Source organism: Patiria miniata, unplaced genomic scaffold, assembly GCF_015706575.1.
Source record: "Patiria miniata isolate m_02_andy unplaced genomic scaffold, ASM1570657v1 HiC_scaffold_20, whole genome shotgun sequence".
Lineage (NCBI taxonomy): Eukaryota > Metazoa > Echinodermata > Asteroidea > Valvatida > Asterinidae > Patiria > Patiria miniata.
Window position 1 is genome coordinate 24,735,053 of NW_024037059.1, and position 25,700 is coordinate 24,760,752.

The following is a 25,700-nucleotide window of genomic DNA, read 5'->3' on the forward strand; positions in this document are numbered from 1 at the left end:
TAGTAGAAATTCTGTTGAGTGTTTCGCAATGGCTTTGTTTAGGTCTTTCATGGTGCATTATTATGTTAATTGTAACGAGAAAAATCGCGTAACCTCTGTGGGCGTTCTTAAAAACAGTGATTTGATTGGCTTTCGTGCCATAAATATATTAAATATTTATATTTGGAAGTAGAAGCTGACCAATACCAATGCATGGAGGCGTATCTTACCTAATTGATTGACAACATCGAGTCGGCAATCGGTTGGTAAGGAGAATTTTGATATTGATCATTTTGTTTACATTCCATTTATATAAGTTATTGAGATAATTTTGAATAATTTCGCCAATGTTTAGATAGAAAATGTATTTAAAGGTAATTAGAAGCGAAAAAATACCCCTAGATGGATTACAGTTTCATAAAGATATAAAAAATAATAACCACGTGCGTTAACTTCTTTCTAATCTTTACAAAGGTGCGTTGAACCCGGCACGAGCGTGGGTAGTTACGGTGGTGGCGCGTTTTCTAACCAGATGCCTGAATGATCAGCGTTGGGGGCCAATTTGAATATAATTGCTTTGAATTATTGCATCAGAAAAAAAAATCGAACGATTTTGTCAATATTATAATTTTAGAATAAAATAGATGAAGTTAAAATAACCGATTTACAATGACATTCATGAATAGTATAGAAACATCAGAATTGTTTTTATTACAAGCCGGTGTTTCACTTTCAATATATAATTTGCAATATCGAGATTTTGTAGAAAAATATATATATATATTTTTAAATTTTTGAAAGGTTTTGAGGGAAACCAGTTGATCATATGTAATTTAGTAATCACGTTTAATAACAGAAGCGAAGTGAGAGGGTTTTTTTTTTTGGGGGGGGCAGAATAAAACAAATCTTTTGAGTTTGTGATAGGTTATGACAAGAACCAGTTGGTATGCAGTTTTGCATTTAGGGCCGCCCTATAAAATAAAATAGTAAGCCCTTTTTATAGGTTTTTTTTTGGGGGGGGGGGGGATGGAGATGGGGGAGGGAGAAAAAATCCTGAATATTCCGACCCGTAAACGGGGTTCAAACCCGAACTCCCTTTGGAATATAATAGTACCACCCGATATGAGGGTGCACCGTCTTTACGATTTATATACAATGCGTACCAAAAAAAAAATTCAAACAAAATAAAACGGAATGCTAGACGTACGAATGTGCAACTAACATAGATAATAAAGGTATGGTTTGAAAGATACGCCTTTCCGCTTTAAAATGAGACACCAAACGTCCAAATCCGATAATTTTTGACAGAGTTATGAGTAATTTTCCAAGAGATCAAATAGACCATGGGACCACTAAGTTTTCAATTTTAGGCATCGGGACTGTGCGGATATTTGCCTGGCCTACAAAAATGTGTTCAGCGAGTAAACACAATTCTAAACACTTTCTTGCTATCACCTCAAGCTAAAAAATGTTAAGCATTATAAATATGTTTACAAACTGTTACACATTCTACATTCTGATCCACCTTATAATAAGGCCATCAGCCTGGGGGTTTCAAATCAGGGCATAAATGATTATAGTGAGCATGCGCAAGGAATACCGCCCCTAGAGTGGTAACAAGCATTTTGATGGACATTTTGAAAAAAAGGGTGATAACACCCAAAAAGCTGCCACCGGTGCAATGCTATCACATATTTTCCAACTCCGGAGGTGTATACCTTGCCAAAAATCGCTATGACGATTATTCCCCTCATTTGATACCGGTGGCCAAAATTTTGGACCGAGGCTGATGGCTTATAACGGTTAGCGTTCCCACTACACACAATTATTGCCGGATCTGATCCCCCAATTGGGGGATCTGATCCGGCAATTGGGGGATCTGATCCGGCAATTTGGCAAAAGGTGGATCAGATCCCCCAATTGGTGGATCAAGTGGGAACGGGGTCGTATACGTCTGGCATTCCGTTATATTTTGTTTGCATTTTTTAATACACACTGAAGAGGAAACCCAAAGCACTATGGGAAGGTAAGCCATGCAGTCTTAAACGTATGATTACCTTGCAATTGTTCGGCTGCCGCGGTCTCCAGTTTCTGACAACAGAAATTGAATTTTTTTTATCGATAACTTAAAAAAAACCTCATTCAAGGAAACTGTCTTAAAACTTTCTTTTTCACATAACTTTTTTTTCCTCATGCCGCGGTGACACTATGGCGACTCCTTTCATTGCATTAAAAGGAATATATTAAATTACAATTCCTAGATATCAACGAGTTTTTAACATTATTCATTCCGCAAATAGAGAAATAAGTATGTGCATGCACCATTACATTTTTGAGATGTTTTAGTGAGGAGATATTTTAGTACAGGTACTTTGTTATGCTCTGATTGTTGTATAAAATTAGTTTTTGTCATAAAAAACTATTTTAATGGCATTATTATGCATGCCCTCCTAATAATGCCGAGTGGATTTTCTCCCTCTTTACCAGAGTTAGAAAGAAAAGTTTATTTTTCTTTTAACAATTTTTTTTTGTGGGCTACTATAATACCCTGGTTCTACTACTTGCTGTGGTCTTCTAAAAGTTCCCGCTCCAAATTCATAATTGGACACTTACCATAAAAAAATGATCAGTTGGTTACCGTTATAAGCAATGTTGTTTTACTGCAAAGCTAATTAAAGAATAATAATCTTTATGATACTCCTGGCAGTATACTTTGGCTAACAATGTCATGCATTTTGGCCATACTACCAAGGGCGGATCCAGAACAGAGTAACTGGGGGGGGGGGGGGGGGGGGGGGAGGGGGGGGTTGGAACTCATTTCAAGCCAGGGGGCGCTCTTTCCCCCTTTCCTTATCTCTTTGGACATGCCTTTTTTGTTTACAAATCCATAACGGTAGAGGAACAGGGGAATGCAGGTTGTTCTGAGAAGGTGATGGAGAAGTCTCATCGGATGAAGATCAAAGCATCCTGACCGTATAACACCTCTGGTTCTTCGAGTAGTACCTTGTAGAATATACCTCCAAAAACCCATCCTCGTGGGAGTATGACTGGGTGCATACCTAGTACGTAGGACTATATAGAGACGTCCCCCCCCCCATCGGGTAGACCCGTATAACTGGAGTCTTGATGAGCGTTTTTGGCCTACGCTTCCATGATGTGACAAACCGTTATACAGTCTCGAATCAAGACTAGTTAGTTGGTGCATGTAGCTTGCTTAGTCAATTCCAGGGCATCGACCTCAACCTTAACTAATGCATGCAAGATGATCGTATATTATAAAGAACAGTTCGGGGAGTCGTAACGAATCTTTTCCCTAAACCTATAGTATATTTTCAACGTGGCCCTAAACAAATGTTATCGTTGACGACTTGGAATCGAGTTCATAATGCCCCCCTTTCCAACCCCCACACTACCTGCAGGAAGGAGTCATTATTCACTTCAAGTTACATGTACCTCCTCCGACAGTTGCATCCGACCCAATAGGAGCATTTCACAATGAAGGAGGGGGTGTCGTGCCACGTGGTGGGTGAATAGGTTACTTCATGTTTGAAGTTACCTTATTTTATACGCATATCAATGCTTATGACTGTTTTCCTTGGAGGATTGACGGTGGAACCGCATCACAGTTTGGGGAAAGAAACTTTCAATTAATCGGAAGTGATCATTTCGCATCCGCCCACGACTGCCGGTCGTTGAAGGGCTCTAGCCACGCCTACGTAAGTACGCCCGTTGCGCGCGCCGTATATTCTCAAACATAGTACTAGTAGCACCAAAAACAAGCTGATGTACAATTATATGTATATACGATGTGTTTGTACTAGATAGAGCAGCGAGGAAGGAACTAACGTCAAGGAACTTCTGTAAATTATCATTAAGAGGTTTTGATGTAGGCCTACCTTAGCATCTTGGTTTCTACTTTACCATTTGTATAGTGATTGGGATTTTTCTTTTCCGTTTGCAAATGCAGGCAGGAAATTAATGAGCCATCAACGTAAACAAAAACAGTTGATCATATAAATTAATCTTGTGCGGAAGTTCACAATTTCGAGGGAAGGGTGCGAAGGGAGTGAGTTTTCTTACACAATTTGGGATCGACATGGCATCTCGACAGAAGTGTAATAAAGAAGAATCCTTTTTTTTTTTTAGGGGGGGATATTTGGGGCTCGTTTTTTCCGAATAGGGGCATAATACCCGACCTCGGAGGAGGGGGCGTACCCCTCCCCCTCCCCCAGTCCCGCCACCGTCTGCACCTGGATAATCCCCTCCACGGCAGATCTCCTTCTTTGATAACATCTCTCAGGGAACAGTGTTCCGTAGTTTTGACGGATTCAATGCAAGACGCTTGGGTCATCGGATTCTCCTTTTTCCTTGAATTAAAACTATCCCAACGATAAATTTAGAGAAGAAAAATTGTACAGTGAAATCTCGGTAAACTCTGATAACTCAAAACAACTGTTAAGTCAAACAAGGAATCTATTGCTCTATGATATACAACCCTGCTTAACTCAAAACTCTGCTTAATTCAAATGTTGAACCTGTTCCCTTGATGTTGACTTATCAAAGTTTTATACTTTCACTGTAGATGAAAAATGGGAATTGGTGGATTCGAAGCCGGGATCTTTCGATTCATGATCATCTCACTACCCTGTAGGCTAATGTGATAGCGTTCGACACTGAGCGTGCTTTAAAATTCTTTAATGTGACAAATTAATAAGCAAGTAATAACAACAGAGTGGGACGTCAATGTTCTTTTCTTATGAATAAACATAAACTTTCCCATCGAAACCACTGAACACGGGTTCTCTAAGATAGTTCTCAAAGAAGCAAACATTGATCAGCCGCGCCGTCATATCACAGGTTTTCCATATTTGATGAAACTTTCGATGGCAATTAGCGGGCCGCAGTGGTGTTATCTGGATCAGATGTGAAGTGAGCACAATGTGACAATGAAAGGCTGTATACAAGTCTTTGTAAGAATGAGACCGTTTTGTTGGTTTTCTCAGAATTTTTCAGCAAGTTCTTTTGTGGTAACGGGACTCACAGGGATAACAATGTTCGGTTAACCACAACCATTACTTTTTACGGTTCGGCTTTTCTGCGGTTCTTATACCCCTGCGAAATTTATCGACGACCCTAGATTTTTTTAAAAGATATTTTCTATTACGCTGCTCGAATTCCAAGAAATAATCCCACGAAAGGGCTCCCAAAATTGCCGCGCCTCCAGATGAGTGAATGGTTAACAGCAAATGTTTTGCAACAACTCTTCGCTTGTTTTCAATTTTTTTTGAGACCGTGTTTCGGTGGCAAGTTTGGGTGCAGTGAGAAAACAAGTGGAGTACGGCGAAAGCAAATAAAAGCAGCTTAATGGTCAATTATCATACTTTCTGGTCTGCGATTGAGGAAACAGTTATCGAAAACAAAACTAAATCTGGGTCAAAATATCCGAGTTTTTTGGGCGGATCAGGTCGACAGAAGAGGGAGTCAGAAGAATGGAAAGGCCGGAGTTCGGGCAATGGACCCATAATAATAAACTGATGTTATTTTATGGTTTGACAATGTCATGGTGGATTGGGATTTGAAAAGAAACGGGTGGGGACCACTGCACTTTTGACCCATTTCAGCATCCATCACTTCGTGCCCTTGAACGAGAGATTATCATCACATGATGAAACGGCCCGCAATGCCTTATGGGACACCAGGCAACCGCAACATCCGGTTGGGGAACGCTTAGTCACGTGTCACACCGACAAACTCTAATGGATGGTTTAAGTTTTACAAACTTTTTTCATAATCATCGGCTCTTTGTGACGATTAATGAATGTTCAGAGCTAATTCCCGGGCTTTGCTTATATCGCTTGAGAAATGAGTCAAAGCTATTCGTCCGGAAGTTCCGTTCCGCTCCTGTCGTCCTACGGAAACGATTGATTTGCATCTTTAGATCGAGTTTGGTTGTTGTGTAATAAGTAGGCCCTTGAGTGGGAAGCATATTGGTCTTTTCACATGTTTTTCGGTTTTATTTAATTCAGCCATATACGTTTTCATGGACATATAATCCGTGCTAGTCATTCTATTTTGTTTAATGGCATTAAAACTACAATTATAATGTTATTCATCTTAAAGATTAAATTTCTACTATCTATTTGTAATTAAAGCAGTGAAATCAATTAAGGGTCATCCAAGCGCATTACGTTTTGTTTCCGTTGATAGGTAAATCAATAATTACAAGTGATCAAGTCAAATGTAAATATGGTTTAAAGTTGCGACCCATGTGCTAATTCATCCGGCCGAAAAAACATACTTTTTTCCTAAATTGCCCTTTTCCAAGCAATACAAAACGTTAATCACTTTTAAATGGAGCACTGACCCAGACGATTCGGCCCATGTTTAGTTATTGAAATATTACTTTAATTACAACCGATCTCGAATAATGGCTGCCAGACAATAATTCCGTTCTCGCGTGGTATAGGCTGGTTCCAGCCTCACAATCAGTATCGATTATGGCCCCACAATGAGTATCGATAATGTACGGACCGGGAGCCAGTCTGCTCACAAAGCGGATCTGTTCGTATACCAAAAACAAAATCCTTTTTTTCATCAGAAGGTTGACATGCAGACGTCAAAAAAAAGGGGGGGGGGGAATTTGTTTTGGTTGGAATACAACATATTTTGAAAATGTATTAACAGAAACAAAAATCGAATTTGTTTAAGAGCACCGGGAACGCAACTTTAATTTTGAAATAAGTCAATTGGTAATTAAATGTCATGTGCAAATAATTTCTCAATACCAAGCTTGCCCTACGATCCTAGCTACTTGGCATCCACACAGGATGCAACTTCACACTTTACCGATTTCGCTTTTGCTACTTAAGTGTTTACTTTCTTAGAGTTTAGGCACTCTCCTGAAGACGGTCACAGCATAGGCCCTACTGACCGGAACGTCGAGTACCTCTGGTTCTTTTCATTCTCTAAGTTGAGAAATTATTCGCACATGGTGTTCCGCAAACCTTTCATTATTTAGTGTCTCCACCATGCAAAGCCTAAAATCTTACTTAATTAAATGTTAGTTTTGCCCTTCAACGATGTATATTACATGGTAATGTAATTAGAGTTTCTCTAGAACACCAGCACAAGATCCAAATTTGTTTTAGCACAAAAAGACCTGCCGGACCCCTCACACGAGGCAGAAGATCGCTAATTTGAATTCAACTTTAGTTTTCATGATGATGCCATACTAGACCTACTAAATTCCTCCTTTTTTCCCTTAAACATTTCTCTCCCTCTTTTTAACGAGGGGGCGATACAAAAACCATCGCATGAAGAGGCTAAAATCTCAAGGAATTTTTCATTTCATTTCTAGTCCGAGTATCAGACATTCAGATGTGCAGAGCCACACGAGGAACGTGTGATATACATGGATATCCTAGCATGCATTTCATGCAACCCCACTCGCCAGCCCATCGGAGTCAACTTTAGAGATAGTACGTCATTTCGATCAGAAAGTTGGACTGAGCTGTTCATGGGCGTCACCAGGATTTTTTTTGTAGAGGGGGGCAAAGCTCTCAAAATCCTTGTACTTTCTCTAGCAAATTCTCAATTTATCATATTTCTGAGGGTGGGCGGGGACATTTGCCCATCCCACCCCATTGACACCCCAGCGGACGCCCATGTTGTTAAATGTGAATATGACTTCGCATCTCATCTTCTTTTTTCTTTTTTCCCCCTCTCCTTTTTGTTTGCTTTTGTTTGTTTGTGTGCTTTTCCGGGGAAAGGGGGGGGGGGGGGGGCTCGTAACACACGTGAAGCTGTTGATTAGGCAGTCAATTTGGCCACCATATTTTTGTAAAGCAACAACGGATTACGGAAGATGCCTGCTGAACGTCAGAATGTGGAGATTAAGATGGAGTCTTGTTTTGCATAATTCATCGCTGAATCTCCTCGCATGTCATAGACCCTTGCTTTGCAATGAGATATTCCACAGACTATTCAATTTATTAAAAGATTACAATACACACCCGACCAAGACAATCCCTACACTTAAATGCGATACGTGCTCAACTTCCTTAAACTCATCCTTTTCCAAGGCCATTAAGAATGAGAACACGGAAATACATTAAGGCTTTTTGAACAGGAATAAACTTAAAAAAAAAAAAAAAACCAGAAAAATATAAAGTAGTGCTTCGATTTCTGATATTTCCTGAAAAAGTTCCTTGTGTCCACTTATCTCTGAAAATGGCGGATATTATTACCAATATTATTGTCATAATTTTTGTGTGGTGTCACAGCATAATATTTTTAATGTATTTCTATGTAAAAAAAATTTTGAGTCAAAGCTGGGGGGGGGGGGGGTCTACGTAATAGACCCCGCCCTGGCGAAGCTGACCATGGTCTATAATACGTAAACTGATTAGGCGATTAATTATGCAACTAGACTGCGTATGACCTCTGGAAACTGACCAATCAGCAGGCGCCTTCTATACGCGCGTAATGCAAGCTCCCCGCATGCATAAACATCACGCCCACGCTGATTTGTACAGGTTGTTGTATTACAAAAACATGGCATCGAAATTGACCAACCACAATCTTGGTCCTGATTTCGGAATCGAATGACGTCACGCATGCTTAGATATATCAGACGTTCTACTGGAGATGGGCTGTGTGGAGAACGGGTGATACTCAGACTGGGGGGGGTTACCCCCCCCCCCCCCCCCCCGAATCCGCCTGCTTACATGTACCTTAAAGGGAATATACAACATTTGCAAACATCGAAAAATAAAACTACCAAGTTTTTACGAAATACCTTACTAGGATGTTGGTAAATGCCAGCCTAAAGCATTCTGTAAAATTATGGCACAAGGTGTCAAGTCATTTTCAAGAAAATTGTATTTTTGTATACATTTCCAACGGTGGTCGGCCGACCACCGTTGGAAAAACCTTACTATTTTTCAACTACTGCTCCAATTTACAATTTTTTTCAGTCCAAATTTTGTTTGCTATTGGTTACATGTTCATGAACGGGTGCAGGCCAGCTAGACTGGTCCCCGTTACCTTACAATTTTCTGACATCTATAAATTGATCCATTTTTTCTTTAGTGGAGTCAGGGAACCAGACTACTTAAACATTTTTGTTTTTCTTGGTTTTTCAAGCATTTTCGAACACAAAACTTCAAACATGTCAGTTAAACAATATTTGATCTATTATACTAACCCCTCAAATAGTTCATTTCTGAAAATTGCAGCAAAAGCCAATATGTACATTCCCTTTAAAAAACAAACAGAACATACAACAAAAGGATCTCTTTAAAAATACTATGCCTTTGATACGTATAGTAATACTGACAGCTACATTTCAAAAGTCATGACATTGTGAATAACTCAATAAGTTTATTTTAAGATATTTTTTTCAAATACCAAACACATATCAAAAACTTTTCAGCCAGCCATGTATTACAACATGTCAAATAACATCTGCCCATCTTTCATCTACTCAATGAAACCATAGCATTTACCCAACACCGCCCCTCAGAAACATTCAATTTATGAAATCCTGAATGAACCAGAAGAATCTGCTCAGGAAATTCCACCAAATGCCTCGAGGGGAAACTTCCCGATCATTAACGGTCTTTCTGGGGTGGCCTAAACATCTGGATACATCCTTGACTTCTTCATGGGGATTTCCCCTAAATGCAGAAATACCCGGATTTCCGCGCCGGGCAGTTACGATCTTGTTGATATAGCATTTGCAAATTTCTGTACAGCTGCAAATCTAGGATAACAGATGGAGGATTGTTTCCACAGTTCCCTGTATTATTATCAAGGCAATGGGTTGTCAAATGTGACCACTATACCGCTTTAATACCTTCCGACTTCCACATCTGCTTCAAAGTGATAAACACAGTGTGTGAGTGAGGGTGTTGGGGGGGGGGGGGGGGGGGGGGGGGGGGGGGCTGGGTCAGTAAACCAGTAGACTCAATTCCAGTCTCGGTTGCAAACAGGCTCCTGGCCCTCTATATGTACCCACTGTTATACAATTAATTACAAGGTTCAGTAAAGAAATGACTAGAGGGGAATGTAAATCTATAATCCCAATGTAAACAAGAGTTGTTTTCCAGTCTATGGGCATGTACCATCCATCTGTCCATAGACCATGTATAAAAGTTGTGGGGCACTGTGGTCCAATGGTTACGGTGTTGGACTCGTGTGCCGTAGTACATGGGTTCGAATCCTGACCGTGGGAACATGGTGCTTGTGCTCTTGAGCATGGCACTTTACCATTATTGCTTTGTCTTCGGATGGGACGTAAAGCCGTAGGTCCTGTGTGTTGTGTAATGCATGTTAAAGAGGTTGTGGAATGCTTGAAGACATTTCCATCATTTTTCGGGTATATGTAGCCTAAGGTGTGATGAAATAAAAACGACTATTGTGTCTGTCATGAAATGAGTACAAAAGGTACTTTTGAGAGCTGTTTTTCAGGTCCTGTTTCGACCCGAATGTGCAATTTGTGTAAAAGTCGTCGTTGGGGGCAGCAAACAAAACATAGTAAATCGTGATGTAATAAACAGGACTCCCTATGCAGCGTAGTATAAACAAGTCCTGTTTATTACGTCACGATTTTTCTGATTTTACGAAGAACCTGACGACTGTTGATTTCAATTATGCGCTTGCCCACCAACAAATTACTCGATGAATTTCAGTTTTATAAACATATAAACGCACATTATGTTTGTCATTATGATATATATAGGTATACTCTACAATAAAAAAAAATATAAAAAACAAAACGATTTTCAGCATTCCACAACCTCTTTAAAGAACCCAGTAACACCTATCACTAAGAAAGGGGTTTTCCCCAGTGTTTCTGGCAGTGGCAGCAATATGCGCCGCAGCACCTAGCAAAAAGGTGCTCTAATGGGTCTCATATGTTCATATACTTCATTTACCTGTCTTTGGTTGCATTCTCCCCCAGTGCTTTGTATCCTTTGGCAAAGGCGCTATTTAAATACGGTTATTATTATTGTTATTATAATAGTGGCACCATTGATCCTCTCCTCATTAACCCAGTCCCTAGGATGGGGGTGGGTGGAATGGGGGTGGGGGGGGGGTGAGGGGTCATATGGGGTTAGGAAGGAAGTGTGGAGAAATTTGTATCAATTCTTTGTAGGCAAGACTTTGCTGCAGATATTTCTACTGACTCTTCACACCGTGTGTTGGTAGTAATAGATCTCAGGTTTTGCTGAATGACGACGGAACGGATTGAACCACCACAGTATCGGCCCAGGTCCACAGACTTCACGGAAGCTGTCATACGCTGACCGAGGAATCACTGCTGGCCTAGGAAGTGGGATATCAATAACAATCATGACCCTTCAAACAAGATAGGACAAGATGAGCAGAAGACACTATCCAAACGTCTAAACTCGAGAACTGGTGGCCAATGTCATGTTGAACAGCAAAAGCAGACAATCATGCTTATTTTAGTTCACAGCTAGACAAGCAAAGCAAAGCAATTTCTTTTGTGCCATTATTTGAATCAAACACTTCTTTGGAATTATAGGCATTCTCTTTGCTTTGTTAACTTCCTACGTTTCTGATGAAGACAAATATTTGGCGCTAAAAAGGTAATGGACACCATACACGAACATTCAAAACTGAAACAGCCAAAATATTATGAAATATCCAACTTGATTATAAGTGAATGGGATAAAGCATCCTGTCAATTTTAGGGCTGTCCATTTTCCTTCCAATAATGTAGTATTTGATTGCTCGAAACTGCGTTTGACTGAATATTTGGATATTCGGAACAGCCAACTGAAACTGCATTCCGCGTGGGTCAAAAGTTGCACATATAATGCATGGCAGTTAATATTTGTGTGTGGCGATCGATACGGTCTGCTCATGGCTCCGTGGTCTGCTGGAGTGTTTTGCAGTAAATGTTTTATAACTGTCAACATGGTCAAGGGCTTTAATCTGCTAAAAGGACGGGAATAATGAACCGCCGCCAACAAAAAGGATACGTTTGACAGAAAAAGTGCCACCGTGTGTGTATGTGCTTAGTTTTGTTTGGTTTTCAGGTATTCAAATTGGCAAAAAGCTATTCCAATATTCGGTTGATGATTGAATATGCAGTATATTCGGGACAGCCCTAGTTGAGAATGTGCCTAGTTTGCTGTTAACCAGTTTGCGTTGGATGACGTGTTAAAGATATAGTCCATCATTTGTAATTTGTGCATTTTGTTCGTTTGAAGCAACAAAAGTGTTCAAAATCTAATGAAGGATACTGGACAACTAACCTGATGAAGTTTCAGCTCAGCTTCAGCTGTATATTCCCAGAAAAAACAGCATTCTAGGATCTCAATTTCAAATCAAAAGTTGCTGAATCATGTTTTGAAATGGGCCTGAATTGCGTCCGAGACGCGTTCTCACTGAGCCGATTGCAGCTATACGCGATGTCGCGCACCGATCCGACGAATTATAGCAACCGCGCACGTGTGTGCGTCGTGCCAATGCTTGCGCGCGCTTTGCCGAATAACAAAACGAACTACTAATTTAAATTTTCCTACGGTGCGTCTTAAGACGCACTGTTGGAAAGGCCTTCTTTCGTTTATTACTTCAAAATGACTGCTTGCCAGAAAGAATAATTTAACAGGGAGTTTAGTCCCCTTACTATCTTTCAACCAAGTATATTTTTCAACAATAATTACGCTAGTTACTTTTCGGATGGCTGCAAATGATGGACTATAGCTTTAACAGATCTGGCTGTTTTTATACACAGGCACGGCTGACAGGTTAAAACAAAAAGCACGTCTCCAGATGACCTCTAACCACGCTAATCCCCCATTTGTTTTGTACACACACACACACAAAGTCCAAGGCGGACTGTGGGTTGAACTTGACAAGGCCGCACGGTCTATTGGGGTACAATTGATGCTCCGTGGGCACTGCCCATAGTGTTGACAAATATGAGGTTGCAGTAAGAAATATCGTACAATTACTGTTGAAATGACTCTTGTGAATCAGTATTTGTGGCGTTTGGCTGTATATCAGAAGTTGGCTGTTAAAATTTGCCTTTTTTCGAAAATCAAATTGTTCGGCAAAAATAATCCCAGCACGAACAGGTTAAGAGGAACTGCCATCACTTCCTTGCCGTGGTTAGGACCGGACCAGACCATCACAAGAAAAAAAGTGGCTATCACCATTGCCCCAAAAGGACAAAATTTAGTTTAGTTTGCAATCGGATTATTTCCATGAATAAGAATCATTTTCCCAAGTGACAAAATGGGATTCAAATACCACAAGAGAGTGCAAGTCACAATAATAAAGGGGTAAGATCTGGAGATCTTGTCGCCCCTTGTTTAGGTTCTTTGCAATTTTGTCCATATTTTACAATGTTTCTGCACTGTCCGAGCATTCTGCTGCCATACCTCCGGAAGGTGTTTGACCTATCGTGTCTTGTACGCTACCCGTTTCATAAAACGTTCTGACCATCAAGGCCCTTTGGACAGCAGTAAACTGTGGCCTTGCCATAGCTACTTTGAAATAATCTGTCTTGCAGTGTGCTGGCCATTAAATAACGTTTAATATCCTCTTAAAAATATTAGGAAACATTGTGTTGGTAGTGTTTTTGGGTAGTCACAAAGAAAGGCCTGTATCCTTTGCATGCATGGCTGAATATCAGGGAAACTTTTACTGACTGTGGTTGATACCCAGACCAAATGTTGGCTGAAGAGAACAAACTGGTAACCTTTCCTATTTTTGTGGGAGACAAGGTCTTATCCAGTGGGACATTTTCATACTCACCCTGTACTATCAAATACTGTATTAGATTATGCATCATTCTGTGTAACCAGTAGAGTAAAAAAAAGAAGAGATCACTGGTTGAATTATACTGGATTTGGTTTCTTATGACTCACCTTTCATGGATGGGCTTGCGTGCATGAATTATAGATTCAATTGTTGACAGGTTCTAGAACAGATATAACAAAAATGTGTGTTACTTTAGGACAGACAGATCTGGTGATATCCCTGCCACAGGCTGAAGGCTATTTCTGGCCCACCTTAGGCTAGACTAATGATTTTGTTGTATAAAATTCTAGAACATGTTTACTGAGCGGAGCTGCTTATATGGAGGTTGAGCATAAGCAGTAGATGAATCAGGGTGGCCTATTGACTCCGTGCACAAACAGTAGTGTATGGAGCACCGTGGCCTCGTGGTCTTGAGCATCAAACTCACAGTCTGCAGGTAATTCTGCAGGTTGTGGGTTCGAGTCCAGCCTGGGGTTGTGGTGCGTGTGTCCTTGGGCAAGGCACTTTGTCACTCATTGCTTCTCTCCACCCAGGAGTAAATGGGTACCTGTGAGGGCAGAGGTGGCCATTGTGGTTGATTTTAGCTGCTTTGCACCGAAATGGCAGCATCGACCTGTGTTGCTGAGATTGGCCTGATGATCAGGGGTAATAATAATGTAAAGCGCTTGGATCTAAAGCCTGCCGCACACCTTTCTGATTTTACCGGTTCACCGGACCATCCGGCAACCATGCAGAGGTGTGCGCTGAAAATTCAGACCTATCTGACCATACACCGGGCGACAGGATGAAATCAAACATGGTTGATTTTTTCCGCGTACGGTGTCACCAGAAAGGTGTACGGGCAGCACTTCTGTTTCACCAGACACGATATTTATGTTAACCAATCAGATTCTCGAAGTCGAATGATTCAAAATTGACAGCTGCCAGTTTGTCATCATGTGACTGGTCATCATGTGACTGGTCATCATGTGACTGGTCATCATGTCACTGATCATCATGTGATAGGATGGAATCGGGCATGTGTGTGGGTAACGTTGCGGTCTAACCGCAACAGTGAAAAAAAAAGGATCGGTGATGGGGTGATCTGGTAAACTGGCAAAATCGGAAAGGTGTGCACCGTGCTTTAGTTAATAGCACTACATATATACTACATGTATTATTATTAGATGGTGCAATGGGATGCTTGTATGCTAGGCTTGCCATGTGTAAAATTCTGAAACTAGAGTGGGACCTGACATCCCACAGTGAAATGTCATATGCATTCTCACAGCGCCAGTCTTATGTTGGCTAAAAATTCAATGATTTCTTTCATTGCTAGAAATACATACCAACACGGAATAAATCCACATCAGACATAAACAAACAGGGCATTGCCAACAGTATTTCCATAAATGTCAGACATTATGTGGATTTTGTGTGTGACCAAGACCATCAAAATACGGCTTGTAAGCAATACGAGGCCAAAAAATGTTGGCAGACTCCCGATGAAAGTGTACCTTTTAACAATGATGGAGTAGGCTCTAATGTGTACACACTTACTGTGATGATATTTATTGTCTGTTGCAAGACCTGAGTCCCAGCCAGCGATGTAAGGATGATACCAAGTACAAAGGAAACGTACATGAAATATCTTTGGTGTTTCACTATAAAGGAGGTCTGCAAAAAGGATTGGAATGAGGAAAGCAATGAAAGAGATTTAATTAGTGTAAAATGTGCAACTCTTCAACATACAGTGTGGCTTATACCAGCAAAGTCAGATATTGTTTTCCAGTATTAAAATGTCACTAAATTTTACGTTCTCTGTTTGTGTATGATTTCTATTCGATCACAAAACAGGCATTGTTTCACCTCTGCCCCCCCCCCCCACTTTGGAAATAAATTTGTCCAATTTTTCTTTGGAATCGCGTGGCAATCTTTAAGTATTGTCACAGGTAACATAGCAATTGAATTACTTCGAAAATGAAGCTGTGTGTTTCTTGGGTCAACCTTGGTAAATTTGAAAATGACAAGTTCCACAAGAATCATGATAAGTTTCATTTTTCACTGTATCATTTTGAATGATTAATGTATCTTCTCATTTGTGAGATGTATTATACTGTGAAACAACTGTAGAGGACAGCATGGAACAGAGGCAATAGACCCATCCATTAGGCCCCGCCCACTACATGCGCTCATGGGCAACAATACATGGGCCTCTCCAATGCCACACTGCATGTTCAAGCCATTCAGGTCATGCGCACATGTCGACATACAATACAGCTGTGATTTGTCAAACACCATGGGGCTGGGCTCAATGGATTAGAGTTGTGCAAACCCGACCCGAAATCGAAACCGACCCGACCTGAAATCGAAACCGACTCGACTCGAAACCGGGTCGGGTCGGTTTGTCCACCATGTCAGTTGGGTCGGGTCGGTTTCGGTACGGTGTTTTCGATTTTCGGGTCCGGTTGGTTAAAGGGAATATACAACATTTGCAAACATCGAAAAATAAAACTACCAAGTTTTTACGAAATACCTTACTAGGGTGTTGGTAAATGACAGTCAAAAGCATCCTGTAAAATTATGGCACCTGGTGTGAAGTCATTTTCAAGAAAATTGTATTTTTTTATACATTTCCAACGGTGGTCGGCCGACCACCGTTGGAAAAACCTAACTATTTTTCAACTACTGCTCCAACTCTACACTTTTTTCAGTCCAAATTTTGTTTGCTATTGGTTACATGTTCATGAACGGGTGCAGGCCAGCTAGACTGGTTCCCTTACCTTACAATTTTCCGGCATCTATAAATTGATCCATTTTATCTTAAGTGGAGTCAAGGAACCAGACTACTTGAACATTTTTGTTTTTCTTGGTTTTTCCAGCATTTTCGAACACAAAACTTCAAACATGTCAGTGTAACAATATTTGATCTATTATACTAACCCCTCAAATAGTTCATTTCTGAAAATTACAGCAAAAGCCAATGACGTACATTCCCTTTAAGCCACTTTGGAAAAACCTGAAATACACCACAACTAAGCCAAACATTAACTGAAACAGTTTGGAAATTCACACGGTGCAATATTTATTGCAGAGTTACTGTGCCTGGTACGACCAAAATGGTTTGTGGTCTGCCACACGGTCTAGAACTTGTAGGCCAACCAGTAGGCCACCCTGCGAGTGCCGTACGGTATGATTCTGTTACTGAGAGACAATGATTTTCACACTACGCAGGTAAGTTCAGGCACATAAAAACAGACACACATGCCCAAGCCAGATATTACAAGTAGGTTTTTTCGGGTCAGTTCAGTTCTGGGTCAGTTCTGGGTCGGGTTTGGTTGGTTTTAGGGAGTTCAGATAGGTTTCGGTTCGGATTAGGTTTAGATCTACATTAAAATGTTTCAGGTCATTTGGCCTGGTCAACCCAACCGATGCACAACACTACAATAGCTGGGTCCATCAGCAATCAACTCACACTATCACAAGTCTGGCATGCAGGGAGGTAGTAAAAATGAAGCGTATCTAGCACCAATGTGTAGACGCTCAGTATGGCAGCATACAGGACAAGCAAGATGAATAACCACTGATTGTCCTCAGCTACACAATTATTTATCCTGGAATGAAAAGAACCAGAACAACAAATCAAACATCACAAATGAACCAATTAGTGGGTGCCTGATGGCCTTACTGAGGTCACCTCAAGCTCCACCCTGAAGGATATTTTTGAGAGTTTTAAGGGGATCGAAGCGTCATCTGCAACATCAACTGACATTTGAAGATAAAAAAAGAGGAGGAAAAAAAAATCCTGCGTCGCCGCACCACTTTTAAGGCAAGCTCCATACCAGAAACCAGAGACTTTTTTTGGTCTTATAACAGAAGATAATTTTCATTACAGCAGCATTCGTTATAGCAGTGTTCATTATAGAGGCGTTTTACTGTACACAGAAACAGTATCCACCGATTTAATGAAAGAGCTCTTGCTCAAAGTGAAGATAGGACTGGTATCAAATACCCTGTGACACTTTTCTGCTTGAAATGGCATCATTTGGAAGAAATTTAACATTGAAGCTGGCACACTATTTAACGTACTTTAACAACGGAATCCCATTTCGAAAACCGAAACCGAAATGTATGCATACCTTGTCTGTTTTCTCAAAGTGCACAGTAGCCACTAATCTATAATTTCAACAAGTTAGTTGTTATGCACCATACATGTACTTAACAGTTTAAGCAATTTTGTTTCCTCAAATGAACAAAAGAAAAGGACACAATATGCAAATGATCCCATACCTTTAAGCAATGTAGTAGCAGACTTTCATAGAAACCATTCAAGGGAACAATCACCCATACAATGATCAACACATTGATTTGATCAGAGAGGGCAAGCTAAACTGTCTTAAAGGGTAGCCATTACAATTAATTCGTTCCTGCAGCTGGAAATGATTGCTACAAACTATCTTGCTCAAGAACACAACTGCTGTGGCTACATTCAATATCACACTCATTGGGCCTGGCCACACAGCACAAGCTACACATTATCCACTACATGACTTACGATGTACAATGAAAGTATTACAGTGGACTATATCCCACGAGTCCAAGTAGTATGAAATAATGTAATGCTGTCCCACATGCCACGAAGCCAAAGGTCGCATGGCATATTTATGGGACGCAGGTGCACTACATTTTCAATGTTCCATGAGTGCAAGTGGGTCAACAAATTTAACTTCAAGCAACTTTAAAGCACAGTAAAGATGGAATATGCCCACTGTAAGAAATGTTCTGCGTTTATCCTACATGCATTACAATTGGGTGCAGCACGAATACCACACTTTTTAGAATAGTGATGTAATATGCAGACTGCAATGCATCATGATACAATGTGACATCACACTGTTGTTGCAACGGATCGACCTCTTCAAGCTTGCTTGAAGATAATTAAGGTTACTGCCTCCCGCCTCAGTAAAAGATTCAGAGGGAGGGTGGGGGGCAGCTGGCGTGGTATGTCTGGTCTTTTTTCCGTTTCTTCTGCTGTCAACTGGTTATTTAATCATTTCAAAGACAGACATTTTCACCCACATGAGCAAATATATGCCCCACTTGTATGTTCAGGTTTGGCCTCCATATTTTGGCTCCCCCTTCCAGTAATTCTGGATCCGACACTGGGCCTGAGACCATGTACAGCAAACATGGTAAGTATATCCCTGCAACTCTATCGTTACCAGTGACAATGGTGATCCATCTTGCGGACGCATCGTTGACACTTGCTACAGTGGTGTGACTTGAGTGGGCGCTGGATCAGGCATCGTTGGCAATGGGTCCAGTTCAGCTGATCTGTAAGCCAGAGAATCAAACAAACTACATGTACCAACATTTGATTCAATGATCGAACAACTCTATTTCTCTGTCTCTGTTTTGTATACCTCAGGAAATTTTCTGCAAAACTGTTGCTGCTAAAAGTCACTCTGATTAGTCCTTGCAATCCACCAGTGTTGTAGTTGAGACAATTGAGTTGAGTTTCCGTCTGAGATTCAAGTCACTTGGGTTGAGTCCGAGTCGGAGTGCAAGGACATGGACACACATACATATAGTCGATGTGTAGGGTATGCAGTGTCACAGGAAATAGGGAGGGGCACATTTAACAACGACCATTCTTTACAACACCACTTGGAGATAGGTGCTGTACGGTTCGTGAGCTTAACAGTCTTTGGCATGTCTTTAACATTACTGTAAGAAATGAATTGTTACAATTATGTTTTTAAAAGGTATTTCTTTGGTAAAAACAGTAAGTACATGTAACTCCAAAGTCATTAGAGTCAAGTCATGATGGCAGAGTCCAAGTCGGAGTCTTCTGTCGTAAGACTTGAGTCAAGTCCGAGTCACCAAAATTGCGACTTGAGAGACATTATTTTCTCTCCATTGGCCTCTCACGTGCAGATAAGGGGAGGGGGACAGAGGAGAGGGGGAATTAGTATAGAGCATCTTGCCTAGAGCTGTAAACACAGAAGGTCGATTGTAAGAGCAGAATTCTGTGGTTAGCAGAGCCATCAAACTGGGCCCTGCTGTCTACATGGATGGATGGTTTCGATACTTGGATGGATGTTTTGACAAAACCAATGATTAAAAGTGGCTGCAGTTCAGCTGTTTGAAACATCTCAAGAATGAGGTAAAACCTGATGAGTATGGGGAAACACATACTAACAGAGCCTTGGGTGGTGAGAATGTGACCCTTAACCCTACACAGATTGAAGACCTACCATGGGATGTTGGCTTCAGGTCAAAGGGCAAACGTCCTGGGTCACCTGTGACTGACCTGAACAAGGCTACAACAGTGAGCAACGAAACTGCATAGTAACCTGCAAGACAGCAAAGAAAAAAATGAAAGCATACTGATCATCCATGACAAATGCTGCATGCAGGACCAGTTCATACAATCTTATTCCTTAATTTTTGGGACCTCAAACGTGTTGAGCGATAGTTATTATGGGGACCGAAGAAACTATACGAACAGCAGAAGGTTCCCATAACTTATTTCCCTAATAGGAAACTTCTCCATAACGCGGTGTAGGCTTGGGCAACACTACTTCAATACTGCACACAGTGCATCAGAAGAAACTTCTGGTGCCAAGTCTTAATCTGTATAAGTTCAATTAACAAATCATCTGCACTGGAATTATTGTCCATTTCAAATGAAAACTTGGTCATATACCAATTTATACAACGGCTGAATAAATCCCCGTCATCTGACCGGTGGGTCGATGATTACGTGTCAATGAATTATTCGTCCCAACACACAGTGTGGCCGCACTGCAAAAACAGAAGTTCCATTCCAGGGGTAAATGGAAGTTCCATTGCACAGTCACACTTTTGGTGGCTCTGACCAATCAGATGACAAGGATTTATTCAGGTGTTGAAAATTAAAAAAAAAAAATGAATGTTTCACATCCGTGTAATGGAGAGAATAATTTCAGTCGGTGACAGATGTAATGTTTTATATAACTGACATACAAATCCTTGTCACTTGATTGGTGGAACTCACATCACGTGACATTCGTTATTGCTCCCATTCACGCCGGGGCTCAAAAAGTCCCATTCGCCCATGGGGAATGGGATTTACTATTCAACAGTTAAGATCATCCTTGTTCCATGACGCAGTATTTGTGTGCAAATGCATGCTGGTGTGCGCGTTCAACGTACCGTGTATTGTTCCGAAGAGCCAGCGCTACGGAGTTTGGTTCCAACATTTTCGTGAAGGGGTGGTTTGGAGGAGAGAAATACATTTTTTCACCAATTTTGTATTGAAATCAAAGTTCAAATATATCAAATAACAAGGATCTATATGTCAGTTATATAAAATAAATATTGAGTGGCTTTAAATTGTGAAATGGGAGGAACGTTATCGCTCCACTTCACTCGGCTTCGCCTCGTGGAATGGAAAAGTCCAGATTTTACCTTGCGATAATATTCCTCCCATTTCACTCTGAGCCACTCAATATTTCCATTCCACTCGGCATGGAACATGCCATGTGTCACCTCATGAAACTATTCTTACCACTGCGCTCACAAACATTCAATATTTCGTCAGTGTTTTCACGAAGGGACGAATTGGGCCACGGGGTGTTGAACTTTGGTTTTGAGAAAAACAGGGTTTTAAGTTAGTCACTTATTGAAATAAAGATTTCGCCTATTTTTGGAGCACATGCCGACTAACTTTTGATACAGATAGAAAGTTGAGATCTTAAACTTAAAAGATATGTTAATTACAGTACAGTAGAACAATTAATTGTGAAGTAATTAATCTCCATAGAGATTTGTCTGTTGAAAACTTGTTGAAGATTTGTCTGTCATGAAAACTCAAAATCCAACATGCCTATTATTTTGGCAAATTGCCAATACCCATTGCCCATAGCCTTTGCACGAATTTCTCTTTTTATGAAAACTTAAAATTCCACACGCGCGTTGTTCTGCCCTTCGCGCATGCTCAGTTTGTCTCTTTGTGAAAACTTAAATTCCACACGTGCGTTGTTTCTGCCCCATAGAACTACGCGACACAATTGGAACTTGTCTCTTCGTCAAAACTCAAAATACAATTCAGGTGAAATTTGCCATACACTGATTGTCATGATTTCATTGATTTAAACTGATTTTGACCAAAAAAGCTTTGCCAAAACGTTTATTGCTGTTCACTTAACCGATTTCGGCCAGAAAAAGAATTTTCAAAAAATGTGGTTTTTGGCCTAATTCGTCCTTTCGTGAAAACACTGACGATATGTATGCTAGGCTTCATATTTAAATCACTTGAAACTCGTGTGTAGAAAAATCAAATGATGTTAAAATTTGAATTGAGATTTCAAACTTCACATGGAAAACACTCGGAGCATCCAGTTTGCCTTGTGGGTATTGTGTTGGCTTTTAGAGTAAGCAAAGCCATTGGCCTGGATTTGTTTTTTACCAATAAATTCTCAATCTGATAAAACAGTTTACATTCACTTACATAAAACAGGAACCAGACCTATATTGCCCTCAGAATACTGTGGTAGCAGTATTATTTCAGGTACGATGTAGGTATTGTAGGCCCAGGTGAAGACGATGAACCCTAAATAGAAGTACCCCTTGACATTGCGGACAAATTGAAGTCGGCAAGGCAAGGAGATTATTTTGGGGGATGACTGGATGTACTTGGACTCCGCCCGCAACGCTGAGTAGGCGTCAGGGTCTGCACTCAGTCTCTGGAAGTCTTGGAAAGTAAAGTTAGCCATGCTGAGACGTCCAGGGCATCTTATAAATACATATCTGTGCACAAAGGGAAAAATGGGCTTGTTTGTTACGATTCAGTTTACCATATACCTTGGGGAAGGAAAAAGGGGCTCTTCAAGGCCCCCTAGTTTTTCAATTTCCGTTCAAATTACAAGCAAAAACTCACCTATGACAGTAGATATATCATTTATGTAGCAGAGGATCCATGCAAAATGAGAAAAGGATCAAGTGGAACAAGAAAAAAGAGATATTTTCGGTGCAACTCCGAGTGTGTACAAAAGAATCCCCGTTTAATTGATGTACACACGTGCCGCGCCTGCGCTAGGGCCGTTATCATATGCGGGGACAAAATCGCATCCGAGGATCATTCAGAACAGCCAATCACAGGGCGCCTCGATTATTAATGCTGAGTAGGACATCCAACAGCCCTTGGTCTACAGACTGTACTGTGTATGTCGAATGTAATACTGACCCGGCGGCAGAAACATGTCCTACAGCATAAATAATCGAGGTGTCCTGTGATTGGCAGTTCTTATCCTTGGATGCGATTTTGTCCCTGCATTATGATACGGCCATAGCACAGCCAAGGCGAAGATGCTATGTACATGAGTCAATGCAACAATGAACCTGGAAATTACATGAAATATAGACGTCTGAAAAGGGGTGGGGGGGGGGGAATAATTTTCTTTCGCTTTAAAGAGGGTGAGTATGCTTCTAAAGCATAAATAAAATACAAAGTCTAAATGTAAAAATAAAAACTTGACAAAATTCTACATATTCAGGTACATGTTCCAAGTGTGGCCTTTATTTACGGAGGTAGTCCAGTATATTGGCCACATTTATGGGGCTACTTCATTGCAACAAACAACTCGGTACTGAAATCTGCATCTCGACAAAACATATCGTAAAATAATAACGTGAGTAGTACATTCTGCATGTACACAGTGCAGGCCACAACCCGACGGCTGTTGGATGTCCTACTCAGCGCGTTTACCAGTTTGTTCTTGCCGGCTGCGCTGGCGCGGCTGATGGCGCATGACGTCACTAATGCGGAAGCAGAATACCCGACGACTGTTGAGGTTTACCACTCGCATCATAGCTGCGATACTGGACGGCAACCAAAGCTTAAGTTTGCCGGTTATCGTGCATGAAATAGTCGTCGAGTAATCCGCTTCCGCGTGACGTCATGCGCCATCAGCCAGCGCAGCCGGCAAGAACGAACTGGTAAACGCGCTGTGCACAAATCCAATTGCGGGCCTCGCCATGACCGCACGGTTGTCGGTTTATGCCTCACTTTTTTTACTGCAATTGTACTTTGTAGGCTGAATCTTCATCGTGGATCGTTTTTTTACTTCAAGGACGGAAAAAATTCCGTACTCAGACGTCACTTTTTTCAATTAATTTTCTAGCGCCAAAAGTTACATCTTTTATGGTTATTCCCCCACTTTCCCTCCTCTACTCTCACCCTCTCCTTTCCTTAATTTCTATTTATTCATCAGTCAGTTACTTCATCGGGATTCGAACCTCTGACGCTTGCTTGATACACGAGACTTAGTCTTAACCGCTAGGCCGTGCACGATCGCTGTTGCAATAATCAATCTTTGGACGTATTTGAAGTATCCATTGAAATAAACTAAATATTCATGAGAAAATAAATATTCATAATGACGTATTGCACTATCATTGGCAGGCTCATGCGACGTCATGGTTGTTGATGTCACGTGTATAACGTACCGCTGTCTTTCAGCCACTACAATCAGTTTTGACCGACTGCTTCAAGTTAGTTCTGCACGACGTATGCATCCAAAATGTGCTCTAAAAACACATATTGAGTAAATTTTTTTCACCTTAACACAGCTTCCTGGATTTCTCTTGGTTCAAATGACAAGGTGAGGTGACAATTAATATGTTTAGCAGCAGATAAATTGACGTCCGAGTATGGAACTTTTCCCGTAAACTACAACGCCACGTTCACGGGTCTAGGTTTGGGTGAGTTCCAGTTGAAATTAGTGTGTAACAGGGACATAATTGCACATGTTCGAATTTTTGGGGGGGACCTGCCAACTCTGCTGGTTCACGTGAAAAATGTCCTCCAGCCCTAAATGACAACCCAATGATAAAATTTAGGGCTGGGTAACTCCAGCTAGCTAGGCAGCACGAATTTTGTACGATGTGTTTTTATTCCTCCATGGTACGATACAGATGACAAGACTCACAAGTTCGCATATGTCCGAAAAAAAAAGTTTTAGACGGCACCCAGCTCGTCTATGACCAGTCACTGGACTAAAACGCTGCTCAGTAGTAGCCTAGAACCGTAGTAGGTATAGTACTCACTTTCAACTATTGTTTTCATACATGTAAATCAGGCAAATCATTCCTCGTTGGTCCACCCTTCATTCAACTTCGGTCAAGTTCGCTCCATAAAATTTAAACACTGCCCTCTAGAGGGCTAGGTGAACGTTTAAAGATGTCGCGTGGTGGCGCGCTCATCGAATTGCATCGGGTCGATCGTCGAGCTTTTTGCCGGTGTGACAGGTAATTCTGTCCCCCCTGGTAAATGTGTCCCCCCGGACACATTTACCGGATCGTGGCCCGGTAAATGTGTCCGGGGGGACACTTTTACCTAGGTAAATTTGTCCCCCTCCAGGTAAAAATGTCCCCCTCCCCAACGGTGAAAGTGTCCCCCTGGTAAATGTGTCCCCATACAGTATGTAAGAGAGCAGCAGCGTGTCGCACGCGCCAGTACATATGCTGCAAGATTTGAGGCAGTGATTATCACATGTGTACATATGCGTCTCCCTCTACACTGGAAATTCGTCCAATAGGAAATTTCGTTACGCGCTATGATGGGAACACAGACCAATCCAAGTAGACGTTGTATCATACTATCAATGAGACGAGGGCCATCGCCATGCATCGCCGCTGTGTTGAACTATCGCGGTAGAATCGCGATAGACTCTCAATCACCGTATTCCGAATCGAAACATTGTGTTCACGTATCATCTAATTACGGAGCTTTTAAAGGGACATAGATGAAAAAAAAAATTGAAAACATCTTCGTTAGAAAGAAAAAAATCTGCGTTCGAACGAAAAAAATCTGCGTTCGAAAGAAAAAATCTTCGTTCGAACGAAAAAAATCTTCGTTCGAACGAAAAAAATCTTCGTTCGAACGAAAAAAAATCTGC

At 41.1% G+C, this 25,700-nt stretch overlaps 1 protein-coding gene across 2 annotated transcripts; it reads right to left on the bottom strand.

Moving 5' to 3' along the window:
- Window positions 1-11,076: 11,076 nt before the first annotated feature.
- On the bottom strand, window positions 11,077-24,957 carry LOC119728822 (palmitoyltransferase ZDHHC21-like). 2 transcript variants are annotated; one of them, XM_038201218.1, is made up of 8 exons: window positions 24,850-24,957; window positions 22,253-22,551; window positions 20,016-20,114; window positions 18,981-19,092; window positions 17,234-17,372; window positions 15,319-15,435; window positions 13,887-13,939; window positions 11,077-11,307 (listed from the first exon to the last, which is right to left on the bottom strand). In XM_038201218.1, exons 2-8 carry the CDS (start codon window positions 22,515-22,517, stop codon window positions 11,172-11,174), a joined length of 921 nt encoding a protein of 306 aa, XP_038057146.1. In that variant the 5' UTR covers window positions 22,518-22,551; window positions 24,850-24,957; the 3' UTR covers window positions 11,077-11,171. The 2 variants fall into 2 exon arrangements, with proteins under 2 accessions (XP_038057146.1, XP_038057147.1); XM_038201219.1 differs by lacking the exon at window positions 24,850-24,957 and adding an exon at window positions 24,732-24,811.
- Between the last annotated feature and the right edge of the window lie 743 nt (window positions 24,958-25,700).